This window comes from Thrips palmi, unplaced genomic scaffold (assembly GCF_012932325.1).
Source record: "Thrips palmi isolate BJ-2018 unplaced genomic scaffold, TpBJ-2018v1 HiC_scaffold_5, whole genome shotgun sequence".
Classification (NCBI taxonomy): Eukaryota; Metazoa; Arthropoda; class Insecta; order Thysanoptera; family Thripidae; genus Thrips; species Thrips palmi.
The window spans coordinates 3593210-3608031 of NW_023144632.1; the positions used below are offsets into that span (position 1 = coordinate 3593210).

The window sequence follows — 14822 nt, forward strand, 5'->3', positions numbered from 1 at the left end:
CAAAGGCCGTCTGCCTCTACGTAAGACAGCTTCTCCTCCACCAGAAGGACTGACACCCCCCCCCCCCCAAAAAAAAAAAAAAAAAAAAATCATGTGGGAGATGAGACCCTAGCGGAGAGGGAGACGGAGGGGCGTGAGGCGTGCATATTGACCCTCCGAAGTCTCAGCAACTTTGACGAGTTGTTTCCGTTGAGGGACCGAACTGGCCGCTGGCCGTTGTTCGCCAGGACTTGATAGCCCGGAGGAAGTGTGCGAGTGAACCGAATGCGCTGCAGTGTAAGTGTTCGGCTACCTTGACGAGGCTTTGGCACTGCGGCAGTAGGTGAACACGCCGCGACCATGTGGGCGCTACTCCCATGAGCAATCATGGGTCTCTCTTCCCGACAGGGCAGGGCCGGCAGGGCGGCAAGGCCCAGGGGATTGCCCCCATCATCAATCAGTATGCTGGCCAGTAGATGCACGCAGAGATTGAAAATCATCAACTCAGCACAGCAAAATTTCTTCGCTCCGTCATGTTCACCAATTTGGAAAGAGCGCCATGTAATTGAGGGCCGCCAACCACAAGTTTTGACGATTAAAAACCAGCCAAGACACCTAACCGCCCATCAAGATGATTGTGTATTTATTGCATTCGAACTAGACCAATAAAACATTCCAAAGCAATGGTTTGTTATTTTTTAAGCCTGCCTAGTGCAGGGGTCGTTTTATTTGAACAAATTATCCAGCACAGCCCTTAACATCAGATGTTTCATAATACATAATGCATCTGCATCAAAGAACCTTAAATACAAAAATATCAAGCAATTATACATAAAATCACATTTACAGTTATAAAAGTTTTATTCTGGGCACACAAGTCTTAATAAAAAGAAAAAAAGGAAACAGAAGAAAATCAACTTTTTCACCGGCGAACAAAATGCTTGGAGCACACATCAATTTTCAATGACATACATGAAGCTTGGAAAGTATAATCCAAGTCAATGAATTTAATCATGTTCCAATCTTCACTTACATTTACATGCACACAATCAAAAAATTTAAGGAAGTTTAATCTACTTATTACTTCTTGTACACTAATCCGTCTGTCCCAGATGCTTTCCGTTTTTCTTGATAAGAAATTGCAGAAGAAACTGATAAATAGAAAAAAAGAAATAAGACACATTTATTTTAAATGAAACCAACAAGGCAAGAACAGAAACTCAACACTTACTAGGAGTTCTGCGGATGCGATTTCCAAACAAATTTGCTTGACGGAAATTTGCAGCCTCCTCGGCAAGTTTGTTTCGCTGAAGCTTCTTGGCAAGCATGATATTCCGCAGAGGAACAACGCCAAAGCGGGTGGCACCAAGTACTCCCTCTAAAGGTACATAATCAGACTGGAGCAACTTTTGCTTTTCCAACTTACGTGCTGCAACAATATTTAAAAACATAATGTTAAAAACATCAGATACAAGGGCAGAAGAAATAACACAACACACATGTAAAGGAACATAACAGAAAATAAGAGAAGGTACCTAATATCCTAGCTTTCTTCATTTCACGCTTCTTAAGCTCTTCAGATGACACTGCATCCGCAGGAACTTTCTCTTTGGAACCATCAGGCCGTTTAACATACTTCGTTGCTGGTTGCTCACTGAGAGATTCCAGAAGGTCAGTTGGCAGACGCTTTGGTGGTTTCTGAAAGAAAAAAGGAATTTAGTTGCACATTCTTTAGTGTAAATAAAATAAATAATAGAAAAATGTACTTACAACTTTCTGACTAATGCCTTGGTCATCAAAGATGATTTTAGAAGATGAAACAGGAAATCCACCTAAAAGTACAAATCAAGATTTGAAAAATATTTGACAAAAAAGTGATTTGAGAAGCAAGGAAAGAACTTACCTTTTTTAGAAGTGTGGCTTCCAACATCTACATCAATAATATTTTTCTTCTGCTTCAGCATCTATATACAAACAGAGGAAATTAAATTTGGATTATTCAATACAGTAGACAAACCAAATGCTGACGAAAAACAATTGATATAATGCACTATACCTTAGCTGATTTCTCCTGCCTTCTTTTCTCCTGCACTTCTTTTATTTTCTGCTTTTTCATCTCTTTTTGCTGTTTAATGTTCAGTGCTGCCGCCTCCATCAATGCAAGGGCAGCATTCTTTCCTGCAGCAAATGAAACCGATGTGGGTTCATCTTCAGAATCAGAACCATCAGCTGTACTGGGGACCAGTTCCAAGACCCTCTTTTCCTTGAGTTTCTTTTTATGTTGTTTTGAAGAAACTTCCTTATTTTCATCAGGCATCAGCTTTTCTTTCTTTTTCTTGAGCTTTTTCACCTGTGTTTTTCCACTTCCTGAATGAGTTGCATTGGTGTCATCAACTAACATCACCTTCGTGCTCGAATTCTCATCCATGTCCACAGTCCCATCAATCGAAGACAACTTCCTTTTCTTCTTTTTTTTCTGTTTCTGTAAATCATGGGAAAGTACATTGCTGAAGTTTTCTTCTGAAGCTGAGGATGGCTGAAGAACTGAATCCTTGTTCTTTTTCTTCTTCTTTTTTATTTTGAGAGCTTCAGTCGTAGTTTCTTCAACAGAGTGATTTTCAGAGGCTAACTTTTGTTTTTTCTTCTTCTTCTTAATGGAAATATCTTCTAGAGGTGCCTCATCGCCCAGAACACTTTTCTTCAATTTCTTCTTCTTGGCCTTCAAAGGAAGCTCTGCCGTGGGTGCATCGTCAACCAGACCCTTTTTCTTCAGTTTCTTTTTCTTGTCCTTTGAAGCAGGAGGTACTTCAGCATTAAGTTCCATTTCTGTTGCAGTGATAGTCTTAGCCTTCTTCTTTTTCTTCTTGCAAGCAGTCTTTACATCATCAGGTAAAGTATTCCCGGTTCCTATTTCTTCATGGTGATTGCTGACACCAGTCTCCAAGTCAGCACTTCCACTCTTTGACCTCTTCAACTTCTTCAACTTTTCAGCACTTTGAATGTCGGTCTCAGCAGGCTTTTCATCATTCTTCAGAGGTGAAGGTGTGTTATTTTCATCGTCTTCAAGTGGAAGGTCACATTCTGACTGAGAAAGGGTCTTTCGCCTTTTGCTGGAAGTTTTTTCAGATAAATCTAACTTTTCATCCATAACATTTGAAACCTCACTCCTAGCCACATTTGCCTCTATGCTTTTCTTCTTCTTGCTACTTTCAGGGTGAGGACTGATTTGAGTTTGATGAGTATTTTCTTTGTAATCAGGTTTGGTTGCAGCTTCAGCAACTTCTAAAGATCTTGCAAAAGATTTTGCCATAGATTGTTTTAAAGATTTTATCTCATTCACACAGGTATAGGAATTCCATTCCTGCTTCAGTTTCTTCCTTGCTTCTTTCTCTGCCTTTCTTCGGGCTTTCTTCTCCAACCTTATCTCCTTCTTGCTCATGGTTGATGGAGAAAAGACTGTCTGCAACTGACTGTCATCAGAATCATCATCATCAAAATCGGAAATCTTGCCACCACTCATCAAAACTGCAGCAGCTTGGTAAACTTTAGTAGAACCCAGCTTCTTTTGAGAGGACACTTTGCTAGTAGTAATGCTTTCTTCGTTAGGGACATCTTTAGTAGGGGTCTTCAAAAATCTCTTTGATGAGTCTAAATCTGCAGCATCAGCAAGCTGGGACACATTATTCTCATTATTAATAGACTTGTTCAAATTGCTAGGTTTTAGGCTGCTCACTGACATTTCTAAAGCTTGTTCACTGGTTTCAGTATTGGAGGCAAAAGAATCATCATCGAACACAGTTGACTTTTCCAACAGATTGCTAGGGGATGTTTGTCGTTCAGGTTCATTGCAAGTCTTGTCAGAGGCAGGGGTAAGACTGCGTTTCTTAGATGGACTATCCTGCTTGATGGGAGACAATGTCAATTCACCCATTCCAAATTGGCTTCGGTCATTTGCTGTATTAGAGCTGTCCCCAATTCCACCTGATGAATTAGAGGAGTCATTTTCATCCTCTGAATCGTCTGGGTATGACGTTGAAGGGTTGATCAGGGGTCCCATTGAAGCCCTTGCTTTCTGGTCAGATATCAATGGTTTCTTAGAGAGGTTTCCTGTAGACGCACGTCTTGAAACTTCACTGGGGTTCAAGTGACTGAAAATTTTGGAGGACAGCTTGAAGGAATCATTGCTGGCATCGCCATTGGCATGATTGGCGTCATTGTTGGCATCATCATTGTCTTCATTGCTTGCATCATCATCACTACTGGCATCCTCCTCTTGATGGTGAGAAATGTTCAATATCTTGCTTGGAGTTAAAGATGGTCTTCCAGTTGACTTTGTTGAGGATGATGTTTCGACTTTGCCCGATAAATTCAGTTTACCCACTGACTCACGACGTTGAGAAGGATCTGCAGATGAGACAGAGTCTGATTCTTCATTATCAGAGACATGCTCCATTTCATCATTGGCTCTGAGGCCTTCTGGTTGTGGTGACTTGTTTGAGGACAAAGACAATCTACCAATGGAGCTGCGCTGCGATTCATTGAGCTGCACCTGAGGAGTATTAGGTGACTTTGCAGGTGAAGCCTTAGCTGGTGTTGACTTATTGAATGACAATGAAAATCTGCTTAAAAAGGTATTGGGCGCATCTTCATCGGCCGATTGGGGAGAGCCACTGTCTGATGAATTTGCTGGAGACAACTTGTCTGAAGAGCCACTTGTACTTGGGGTGGAAATATGCTCCTGGGTGGCCACAGCTTCAGCCTTTGATGACTTGGATGGCGTGGCTTTGTTGGAAGATAATGACAACCTGTTCACTGAAGTCTTCTGGTTGCTGTCAGTATTTGACAGTTCAGGATTATCAAATTGAGGAGACTTGGCTGGTGTTGATTTATTAGAAGATAATGAAAGTCTACTAAGTGAGGACTGCTGACTTTCAGTATTAGACACTTCAAAAGTATCAAATTTAGCAGATTTGGCAGGTGTTGATTTGTTCGAAGACAGTGAAAACCTACCCTTGGTCTCAATATCAGACACCTTAGAGGGACCAGCAGGGCTCTGAAGCTTACTTGGTGTAGCCTGCTTAGAAGACAAGGACAATCTGCCCAAAGAGTTCCTCTTCTCGACAACCACCTCAACTAAGCTTGGGTCAGTTGAAGAATCTTCCACATCAAATATTTGCTGATCAGTGCTGCCTTTGGTCACACTAGAATCTGGACTGGAGGAATTCTCTGATCGCAATTCTTGCAAGCCCAACAATGGGGATTTTCCTACAGAGATCTTTCGGGTGGAACTTCTTGTAGAATTGTCGAGCTCACTCTTTTCTGGCAGGACAGAACTATTAGAAGTAACGTCTTGAGAGGCTTCATAAGATTGGACATTTTCTGAGCTGGCAGTTTCAGGTTGAGACTTTTTAGGAGACACTCCGTCAGACACATCAAACTTAAAAGGGGAAGACTTGCTGGAGAGCCTTCCAGCTGATTCTCTCAGAGAACCATTCCAAGTCAGTCTGGGTGAGCCAGCATTTTCTTCTGTCACATTTGAACGGTTGTACATAAAGACAGCGGGAGATCTAGATTCCGAGTTGACCTTATCTTCACTTTCAGTTAAATGTAAATCAGACTTTAAATTTTCAGCAGGCGATGCTTTGTTTGATGAAAGAGATAGTCTTTTGGAACTCCGACGAGATCCGCTGAGAGATAAATTAGGAGAACTGTCAAACTTCTCAATCAGTGATGGTGACGATTTGTTCGGCGTTGACTTGTTTGAAGACAGTGATAAACGTGATGACTTGTTTGCAGACAATGACAAACGGCCGACAGAACTTCTGGCTTTGTTAAATTCTACCTCAACATTGCCTTCATCATTCGATTTTTTCTCCACATCATGATTGGACTTCACACTATCGTCCATAGGTGTTTCCACAAATTTTAGAGGAGATTTTGATGACAATCTTCCCTGCGACCTCCTTGCAGGCTGACAACTTTCTACACCATCAGTCTTGGAACTGGTATCTTCACCCTCAATATGTTCAGACACAATGAATGATGATCTCTTGGTCTTGGCAGAGTCTGAATTGTGGAATTGCAATTGGCGAGGAGTGCCCAATTTCTTCTCCGATTTATCGACCAAAGGGCTGCTGTCTTTACTTGGGCTAGTTTTTGAAGCTGGAGAAGTTTCTGGAACTTCTGACATGGTACTGACTTCAGAGAAGGTAGGAGACGGTACAGGGGACAAGTTCTTCCGTGAGCGGGTCCTGGGAGATGCAACAACACTCGAAGTTATGGAGGAGACACTGCTGATGGAGCTACGCCGGGTGCGTCGAGTAGTTGGCAGACAAATTTCTGGTTCTGGTTCCAGAGCAGAGGCCATGGAAGCTCTTGTGCGCCTCGTAACAGGCCTTGACTCTGACATGGCTGTGGGTTTAGACTCTTCCTTGGAGTTAGCCTTCGAATCTTCATCGATGCTGCTCAGCTTGCTTGATCGACTTGACAGCGGACCTTCGTCATTCCCATCCGCAAACGACTTCCTGACAGATCGCCTCCTGGGCAGTGCCTTGCCGGTGTCCGGCTCCTCTTGAGAAGCAGGAGCCTCATCTTGGTGCGCCGCGTCGCTCCTCGCGGCGACCGCCGAGCGCCTTCTGGTGGACACGGTGGGCTTGGGGGACATGGGCAAGGGAGCCTCCGCCGCAGCAGCACTGGGGGCGCTGGAGAGCCGGCGGACTTGGCTGCGAGTCACTCTGCTGGGAGAGTCGATGAGCGACGACAGGCGCCGGGATTTCGGCAGGGCATCTGCGAACGACACAAACACACCGCTGAATCAACAAATCGACAGTGACTGATTCAGTTTCGAGCAAGTTTGGAGTCCCCGGCTCCGACACACAATGGCAATTCAACACGTGTTGGCGGACCCAAGTCCAAGTCGCACTTTACCACTTTTACCTAGTCTCGGGGGTGAGTTCTCGTCCGCTGCGGACGCCATGGCTGCTTGGCTTCAGTTCCGCGAACGATGACGGCAATCACTCGGTTTCTGCGACAAACTTAACGGATAGAAAACAGTGCACGACGTTCCCGCGCCCGTTTCCACCTTCGATGAACCCTAACCTACGCGTCGGCCGCGGCCGTCCCGTGCAATATTCGCACAACAAACAACAACAACATCAACAACAACAAAGGACGCACGCAGCGCTCTCTATCTTTTGCCGGTGGCCGCGCGTGGTACCTCAGAGGTTGGTACTGCTTCCACCAACTTCCACCAATTTTCTCTGCCGTGTCACGTCGAAACCACAAAACAGTACGAATTCCTGAAGCATCATTAACATTCTAAGGCATCCCGATCAACTTAATTTCGCTCTCATTAGCGTTTTTTCACGCTTTAAAAAGTAGGTGGTGGTGGTGACGTCACGAGTGGAGCGACGGTGTCGCCCCCTTGCAGGTTCTGTCTGTAGGTTGCGAGCTGCGAAACCAAAAGGTAAACAGGAGTTTGTCATTCGTTCATAATTATGTAATGTGCTTTAATGCCGTATTCCGATTGCCACCTGTATGATCCATTCAAATTGTTGCTTCGTTCAGGGAAGTTGGAGGACCTATCATGGAATTAGTTGATACCACTGCAGATGAGCAGGAGAAGGTAAATTAGTAGTTGTTGCATGGGTTCTTGTGAAGAAAGGGGAGTGGATTGCTCTTTTGCCTTTTGAGTTTGTGATCAACTAGTATAGACATAATTTTTCTCGTGTCACACGCCCCTTCTTCATTGAAGCTTTGCCATCTTAGATTAAAGTCAAATATCGGAATATTAAGACTGTCTATGTTTCCTGCAGGTGAATTTTCAGGACCTCCCGAATGAGGTGATACTGTTGATCTTTTCTCACCTGTCCCCAGAAGATCTTGCCTGCCATGCAGCTAAAGTGTGCTCGCTATGGCTCCGTATTGCTCGGGATCCAGTTTTGTGGAACAAGGCAGCCCTTGTCTATAACGATTCTTATCCTTTGCTATTCAAGAAAACTATCGTATTTGCCCCCTATTTTGCCAGACTTGAAATCAACATGTTTAAATTCATGACTGAAGATGTAATTCAATCGATTTTGTCTGGCTGCTCATCTATAAAGAGTTTCAGTTTCTATCCACATCATTCAATGTCTCTTAATGATAAGTTACTTATTCTAAATCATTTCAAGATGAGTGTTCAAGTGATGAGCATGTTTTTAGATGACTCTTACCTGTCTTCTAGCGGTAGTATTGGTTCACTTTTTCAACTACTAAGTAACATGAAGTGTTTAAAAAGCTTAACACTCCGAGGACTCATCCCTTCCAAATGTCTGACTTCAGATATTTTTTGTGATAATTGGAAAAGCTTAGAGGCCTTGGATATCAGTGGCCTCGCAATCATTTATCAATCAGAGACTCCAGACTTGCAAAACCTGAATCCATGGCAGAATTTTATTCTCAAAATGCTGGAGAAGAAAGCCAAGTCCTTAAAAAAGTTATTTTTGCCTGAAGGTGTGTTTCATCATGATCTCATAGGTGCATTAGAAGAAAAATTTGTATCATCTAAAATAGAAAGCCTTAAAATCTGTGAAATGTGTCTTTCTGTTGTCAGGAAATTGAATTTCCTTGCCTCGCTACATGTAGTTGGATTACCAGCTAAACTAACACATAATTTACGCTCTGATTGCTTGTTAAGAGGTTTGCAGTATAGCTCAATGTTCAATTGGATTGGAGACACTCCTCAATTTTTAAGTATTACAGATCTAACTTTAGAGAATGTAAATGATGATGAAAGAAGTGTAACTTTAAAAATCTTAAGGGCTTGCCAAAATTTAAAATGTCTAACTTTAAGTTCAGTCTGCCACTACCCTACAGAGCTATCGACCATTATATTGCAATCACCAGCTCTGAAAAGCCTGAGTATTTACCGCACCCCTTGTTTAAGATCAAAGCATTTAGATCTATTCCCAACCTATCAGCCGGACCTGGAGTTGCTCGACATTAGATACAACACTCTTACAGATGGCATACTCCGGTATTATAGAGATGTAATTCAGTCCAAAATGCCTCAGTTAAAATTAAAATGTGACTGGGGGTATTGGAATGTATGTGGAGGCCAGCCATGGCCTAGACCATCTGCCTCTGTGTCCTCAGAGTCAAAGCAAGGAGCAGATAAATCATTTACTGTGGATGATCAAGCAAAAATTAGGATGGTGTTAGATTCAGTAAATGACTATGGAGAAGATGATTAAATTCTGTTTTTTCCACATTCAGAAGGGCTTCATTTTTTTTATTAAAATTGTAATAATCTTTGTAAAATAATAAATTTATTGCTTTTCCTCTACATTGGTTTGATTTTCCTGTATTTATTCATCTAGCATTTAAATGAAAGGTTCACACCAACATCATTTTGTTTCAGATTGCACTCTACCATATTTAACAACCCAGATTCCTTTTAGAGGAGAGGTGCTGAACAATGGCTGATTTCCTTGCTGAAAATAACCCTTGTGGGCAGACCGTGGTACGATTGGTATCAAGAGGCAATGCCATAATTGCTGAATTACTCCGCCTCAAGGATTTCATTCCACCAGTCTTCAAGTATGATCACTTTACTGTCAAAAGTTAACTTTATATTTTGTGCCTACGGTCTAAATTTTTCACTTTCATTTTCTTGGATCCAGGTTGGAGACCAAGCAAGACCTCCAAAAGTACCGGGATGTAATATGTGATTTTAGCTATTTCAAGACTGCAGATGTTTTTGAGAATAATATTGAGGCTAATGTGGTGAGCATTTACTTCCTTGAAATTGACACTCACGAGTTCCCCTTGAAATTTCATTCTACCCTCTTTATCACAGGAACTGCAAGATCTAGATGAGGAATTTAGAGAAAATTACTCCGAAATATTAAGTCGATTTTATCTTGCTCTTGAAAGTATTCATCAGTATGTTGGTGATTTAAATAGATTTCTTAGTGATTTGGAAGAGGGTTTTTATATTCAGCAAACTTTAGAAAGTGTTTTCCAATGTGATGAAGGAAAACAGTTGATGGTATGCTAGGGTCATGGCTGTTTGTGCTATTGGTCATGTTATATCTGGGCCCTGTTAACATTCTTTTCTTCTTACAGTGTGAGGCACTGTACCTGTATGGTGTCATGTTGTTAGTTGTTGACTTTCACATAGACGGTACTGTCCGTGAGCGTATGCTGGTATCTTATTATCGATATAGTGCTCAGAGATCATCTCATGGAAGTAATGTTGATGATGTCTGCAAGCTTTTACGCTCAACAGGCTACAGCTCAGTGTCAGGTTCCAGGCGACCCAGTAATTATCCGGAAGATTTCTTTAGGTGGGGCGGTGTTCATTCTCTCACTCATATTATTTCTTTCTGCAAAAAAAATCAATTGCACATCAGGAAATGCTTCTGTTAATTGATGTTTGTTGCAGGCGAGTAGCATTACCTGAAGTATATGTAAGTGTAGTCCTGGGATGTTTGAGATCTGATGACATCTACCACCAAATGGCTGCCTACCCATTTCCAGAGCACCGTAGTTGTGCTTTAGCTGGACAAGCAGCAATGCTGTTCATTTGCCTATTCTTTGCTCCAAATGTACTCCACTCTCAAACAGCTCAGATGCGAGAAGTTGTTGACAAGTATTTCCCGGATAATTGGGTCTGTATGTTTTTTTTCTTAAATTTCATTAAATGTTTATTTTTTAAGTCTGTTTTTAAAATTGACTTCTACTTTTTTTTTTTTTTAAATGATAGGTGATAAGTGTTTACATGGGAATGACAGTAAACCTTTTGGATTGGTGGGAACCCTACAAAGCTGCAAAGACTGCCCTAAGCAACACATTAGATTCAGCTAACATCAAAGATCATGCCACAAGATTTGCTGCTAAACTCCAAGTGAGTTCTTCTTTCTCTGATTTTTTAAATTGTTTCTCTTGTAAACTTTATAAAATTATCCTCTGCAATTTTTCTTCAATAGAAATTAATACATCAAACACGTCAGTTGCTTCAAGAGGGAGCACTTAATGAAGATGTTGTTCTTGATCATGTGAATAAAGTTGTTAATCTTGTGCGCGAGTGCAATGTAACCCTCCGCTGGTTGATGCTCCACACTGCAGCCCTTCCTCCAGGTAACAACAAGAAAAAGAAAAAGTAGTGTCAAAAAGTGTTAAACGCACTGCTTATATTTGCTGTGCTCTTTTGTTTTGTAGCTGCTGATTCTAATAAGCGATGTCGCCAAGTTCGTGATCAGGTCATAATTGACGCAAAATATGAACCTCTTCAAATATTTGAATTGTTGTTGAACACTGCTCAATTTGAATTCAAATTCAAGGAACTTTTCAAACGGGTAACTATGTTTTGTCTTTGACTGCTGTTGCTTGCAAAGAAAGCATATTCAATGCATTAATTTGATATTTTTGGTCGGGGTGAGGTAGCTTCTTTCAGAGAAAACCAATCGTTGGAATAATGACAAAAAAGAAGCTGTGGAAAGAATGCAGGAACTTGCAGAGGCGTTTTCAGGAACAAAACCTCTCACTAGAGTTGATAAAAATGGTTGGTTGGCTGCCCTTTCCTACATTTCAATCTTTTTATTTTGCTGTAACAATGCAGCTTCATAACCTTTTTTCCCCTTTCCAGAAAATTTACAACTCTGGTTTTCTGAGATGGGAAAACAGATAGACTTATTGAAACATGAGGAAGCCACCTCTACTGGACGCAAGGTCGCTCAAATGATTGAGGCGTTGAATGAAGTGCAGGGTCAGTGCTTCTGTACTAATCCTTAGTTGTCTGATCGAACTCTTTCATTGAAAAGTAGTATTTTGTACTGATTTTAATTTGTTTTTTGGCTTGAGTAGAGTTTCACCAACTTGAAGCAAATATGCAAGTGAAGCAATTTCTTCTTGATACTCGAACCCATCTGCACCACATGGTCCGTGCTGGAAATATTAAGGAAGATGTTTTGATCACTCTTCAGATGATTGCCGATCTGAGTTATGCATGGGAAATTGTTGAGTCTTACACTAAATACATGCAGGAAGGCATCAAGAAAGACCCTGGACTGGTCATTAAACTAAGAGCAACTTTTTTAAAGGTCATTGGTTGTTGTGCACACATTCTTTGTACAGTATCTCAGTGAAGTTTTACTACAAAAGCAAGATTAATATTATAAAAATTCATGTTTTTTTTTAGTTGTCATCGGCATTGGAGACTCCCTTACTGCGCATCAACCAAGCTCGTTCAGCTGATTTAGTCTCTGTGTCACGATATTATTCTGGCGAGCTTGTTGCCTACGTCCGGACAGTGCTGCATGTCATTCCCGAAACAATGTTTGGTTTAATGGCAAGAATTGTGCATCTGCAGACACACGTGATCAAAGAACTTCCCACCAGACTTGAGAAAGAAAGGCTGAAAGATTTTGCTCAACTGGATGATCGCCGTGAGGTTTGTGTGACTCATATCTGTCTTCATTATTTGAAGTAATGTATTGTTTTGTTAATTTTTTAAAAATTTAGGTGGCAAGGCTGACTCATGATGTTTCCATTTTGACTGAAGGAATTCTCGCTATGAAGAGTACATTGGTGGGCATTATCAGAATTGATCCAAAGCAACTTTTGGAGGATGGAATCCGGCGAGAGCTTGTCAAACACATCAGTATAGCTCTTCATAATGGACTGATTTTCAACCCAAAGGCTAAAGTGAATAATTTTTACATTTTGATAGAAAATGGCACCCTTGTAAATTCGTTGAAGTGACTGACAACTCTTGATTTGTTTTGCTTATAAGTATTTTTATGTTGCAGGTTAGTGAATTAATTCCCAAACTGGAGGCCCTTGGGGAAACTATGGATGGGCACCGTAGGTCTTTTGAGTATATTCAAGATTACGTCAACATATGTGGCTTGCGAATATGGCAAGAGGAAGTTTCTCGTGTGATGGGATATAATGTTGAACAGGAATGCAATGCTTTCTTGCGAACCAAAGTGCAAGACTGGCAAAGTGTCCATCAAAGCAGAGCCATACCTATTCCCAACTTCCCTCCACCATCTCAGGATCCTGCCTCTGTGAACTTTATTGGAAGACTTGCAAGGGAACTCATAAGAATAACTGATCCAAAGTAAGTCCATTGATCCTTAATCTTCTTTGATTGCCTTCGATAAGTTCATACACTTTATTTAGACCATTTACTCTCTATATTTTCCTTTCAGATCTACTATTTATGTTGAACACATGACTGCATGGTATGATGTTAAAACCCACAAAGAAGTTATAAATATGAAAGTTTTCTCCAAAATTAACAAGTCAATAGGAATTGCTGGACTTACTGGCTTAGATAAACTATTATCTTTCATGATTGTCACCGAAATTCAGGTAAAAGGTCACTTTGGGTGTTGCTGCAATAATAATCCTATAATATTCTTTACAATAAAAATAAACATAACGAATTGTCTTTCCAGAATTTACTTGGAGCCTTGCACAAAGGGGTCCTAAAAGACAAAGCATGGTTAGAAATGTTTGCAACAGTTTCTAAAGGGTTAGCTCCAACAACAGGCGTTGTTAGTAAGTTGCTCCAACTCACCCCCCATCCCGAACTGAATCGAAATATGCGTGGCAACATTTTCACTCAAACAAAAATTTTACAATTGTAGGCAATCCAGCTAGGTGGTACTCACAGCACTGGAGTAGAGCTCAGAGGGTGTGGCCTCAAATTCTCGACTGGGTTCTCAAAGTGGGACAGATGCAGCTCCTACGCAAACACATTGGTTATGAGCTGAATGTGGCCTGCCGCTTTGATTCCAAACACCTTGCTGCTGCCCTGACTAACATGAACCTGTGAGTATCCTTCATTTGATTTTTGAGACATTTAAGGCTTTGGCTGTGTTTATTTTTATATTTCTTTACATAAATCTGAGTTTTCATGTGGTTGCAGGGCGTTACTGTCTGACGTTCAGGCACATTATCGGGACCCTGGCCGCCCCTATCCAAAAGGAGACTCCCCCTTAATGTTTGAGCTAACCACTTATCTTGATTGGGCTGGCATAGCTGATCCATGGGCCAAAATTTACGTCACCACCCGAAATTTGCCATACTTTGCACTACTTTGCTTCTTGTTTGTTTTATCCCAGTTGCAAAAATTAGCTTATGTGCGCAGTGTGGGTAAGTTGAAATGTTTTGTCTTCCCAGCTTCTAAACTGAATTATTCCATACTTAATGTTGTCTTGTCTTATCTTAGGTGGTTTGTCTTGCAAGCGCCCACAAGAACCTCTTGATGGGATGGCCCTAGTGCTGGGCATGCAGACAATACTGAAACAGTTTCACCCTGAGGTTGCAAAACAATTTTTGTTGTACATCAGTCAATTCGTTAAATCTCACATTGATTCTATTGCGCCGTAAGTATTGATGAGACTAAGATCTATGTCCTTGATTTGGTACCTTTTGGTAACTTGTTTTTATCATTATTTCTTGATTATTTCTGTTTGCATAGAAATGGTAGTAAAACACCAAGTGAACTGCCACCAGAAGTCATGAGTGCCTTGTACTTCTTGGAAGGATTTATCAAGGTCTCCGGGCAACCACGCCAGGTCTTATCAACCCACATTCCCAACACTATTCTAGATTTATACCAAGTGCTAGGATCTTAGTTCCACCCTGATAGCGACAGTTCTCCATTCTCCATGGACTTGGTTCATTGTTCTGTGATACTGTCAAATTATATTACAGTACTATGCATATAGTACATTTGTATGTTGTTGATGCCTTTAATAAATTTTATGCTGTCAAAAGATACAAGGAAAGTGATAAATCCACTAACCAATATCAAATATAATTTTTAGATTAGATAATAAGGATGAACC

At 41.1% G+C, this 14822-nt stretch overlaps 2 protein-coding genes across 4 annotated transcripts; one reads left to right on the plus strand and one right to left on the minus strand.

The window, feature by feature from the left end:
* Window positions 1-663: 663 nt before the first annotated feature.
* Window positions 664-7114, minus strand: LOC117651391 (protein split ends-like). The gene is made up of 7 exons (XM_034395398.1): window positions 6916-7114; window positions 2036-6765; window positions 1883-1943; window positions 1750-1811; window positions 1515-1677; window positions 1211-1408; window positions 664-1130 (listed from the first exon to the last, which is right to left on the minus strand). Exons 1-7 carry the CDS (start codon window positions 6953-6955, stop codon window positions 1060-1062), a joined length of 5325 nt encoding a protein of 1774 aa, XP_034251289.1. The 5' UTR covers window positions 6956-7114; the 3' UTR covers window positions 664-1059.
* A 232-nt stretch (window positions 7115-7346) lies between these two features.
* On the plus strand, window positions 7347-14755 carry LOC117651392 (WASH complex subunit 5). Of its 3 annotated transcripts, none has more exons than XM_034395399.1 (22): window positions 7347-7444; window positions 7546-7603; window positions 9380-9558; window positions 9642-9744; window positions 9818-10009; window positions 10087-10307; window positions 10406-10631; window positions 10727-10867; window positions 10950-11100; window positions 11182-11318; window positions 11407-11524; window positions 11609-11728; window positions 11827-12062; window positions 12161-12412; window positions 12484-12666; window positions 12771-13084; window positions 13176-13338; window positions 13425-13527; window positions 13617-13800; window positions 13898-14124; window positions 14201-14357; window positions 14453-14609. In XM_034395399.1, exons 3-22 carry the CDS (start codon window positions 9437-9439, stop codon window positions 14607-14609), a joined length of 3507 nt encoding a protein of 1168 aa, XP_034251290.1. In that variant the 5' UTR covers window positions 7347-7444; window positions 7546-7603; window positions 9380-9436. The 3 variants fall into 3 exon arrangements, with proteins under 3 accessions (XP_034251290.1, XP_034251292.1, XP_034251291.1); XM_034395400.1 differs by lacking the exon at window positions 7347-7444 and adding an exon at window positions 7794-7820 and having other exon boundaries at window positions 7511-7603; XM_034395401.1 differs by lacking the exon at window positions 7347-7444 and having other exon boundaries at window positions 7465-7603; window positions 14453-14755.
* The last annotated feature ends 67 nt before the right edge of the window (window positions 14756-14822 follow it).

Coding starts and splice junctions, on each gene's coding strand:
- LOC117651391 (XM_034395398.1), bottom strand. CDS start 6,955: ATGGCGTCCGCAGCGGACGAGAACTCACCCCCGAGACTAG. Junction 1,409..1,514: donor GAAGAAAGCTAGGATATTAG/GTACCTTCTCTT, acceptor ATATTGTTGCAG/CACGTAAGTTGGAAAAGCAA. Junction 1,131..1,210: donor TCGCATCCGCAGAACTCCTA/GTAAGTGTTGAG, acceptor TCTATTTATCAG/TTTCTTCTGCAATTTCTTAT.
- LOC117651392 (XM_034395399.1), top strand. CDS start 9,437: ATGGCTGATTTCCTTGCTGAAAATAACCCTTGTGGGCAGACCGTGGTA. Junction 12,063..12,160: donor TAAGAGCAACTTTTTTAAAG/GTCATTGGTTGT, acceptor GTTTTTTTTTAG/TTGTCATCGGCATTGGAGAC. Junction 13,339..13,424: donor TGATTGTCACCGAAATTCAG/GTAAAAGGTCAC, acceptor TTGTCTTTCCAG/AATTTACTTGGAGCCTTGCA.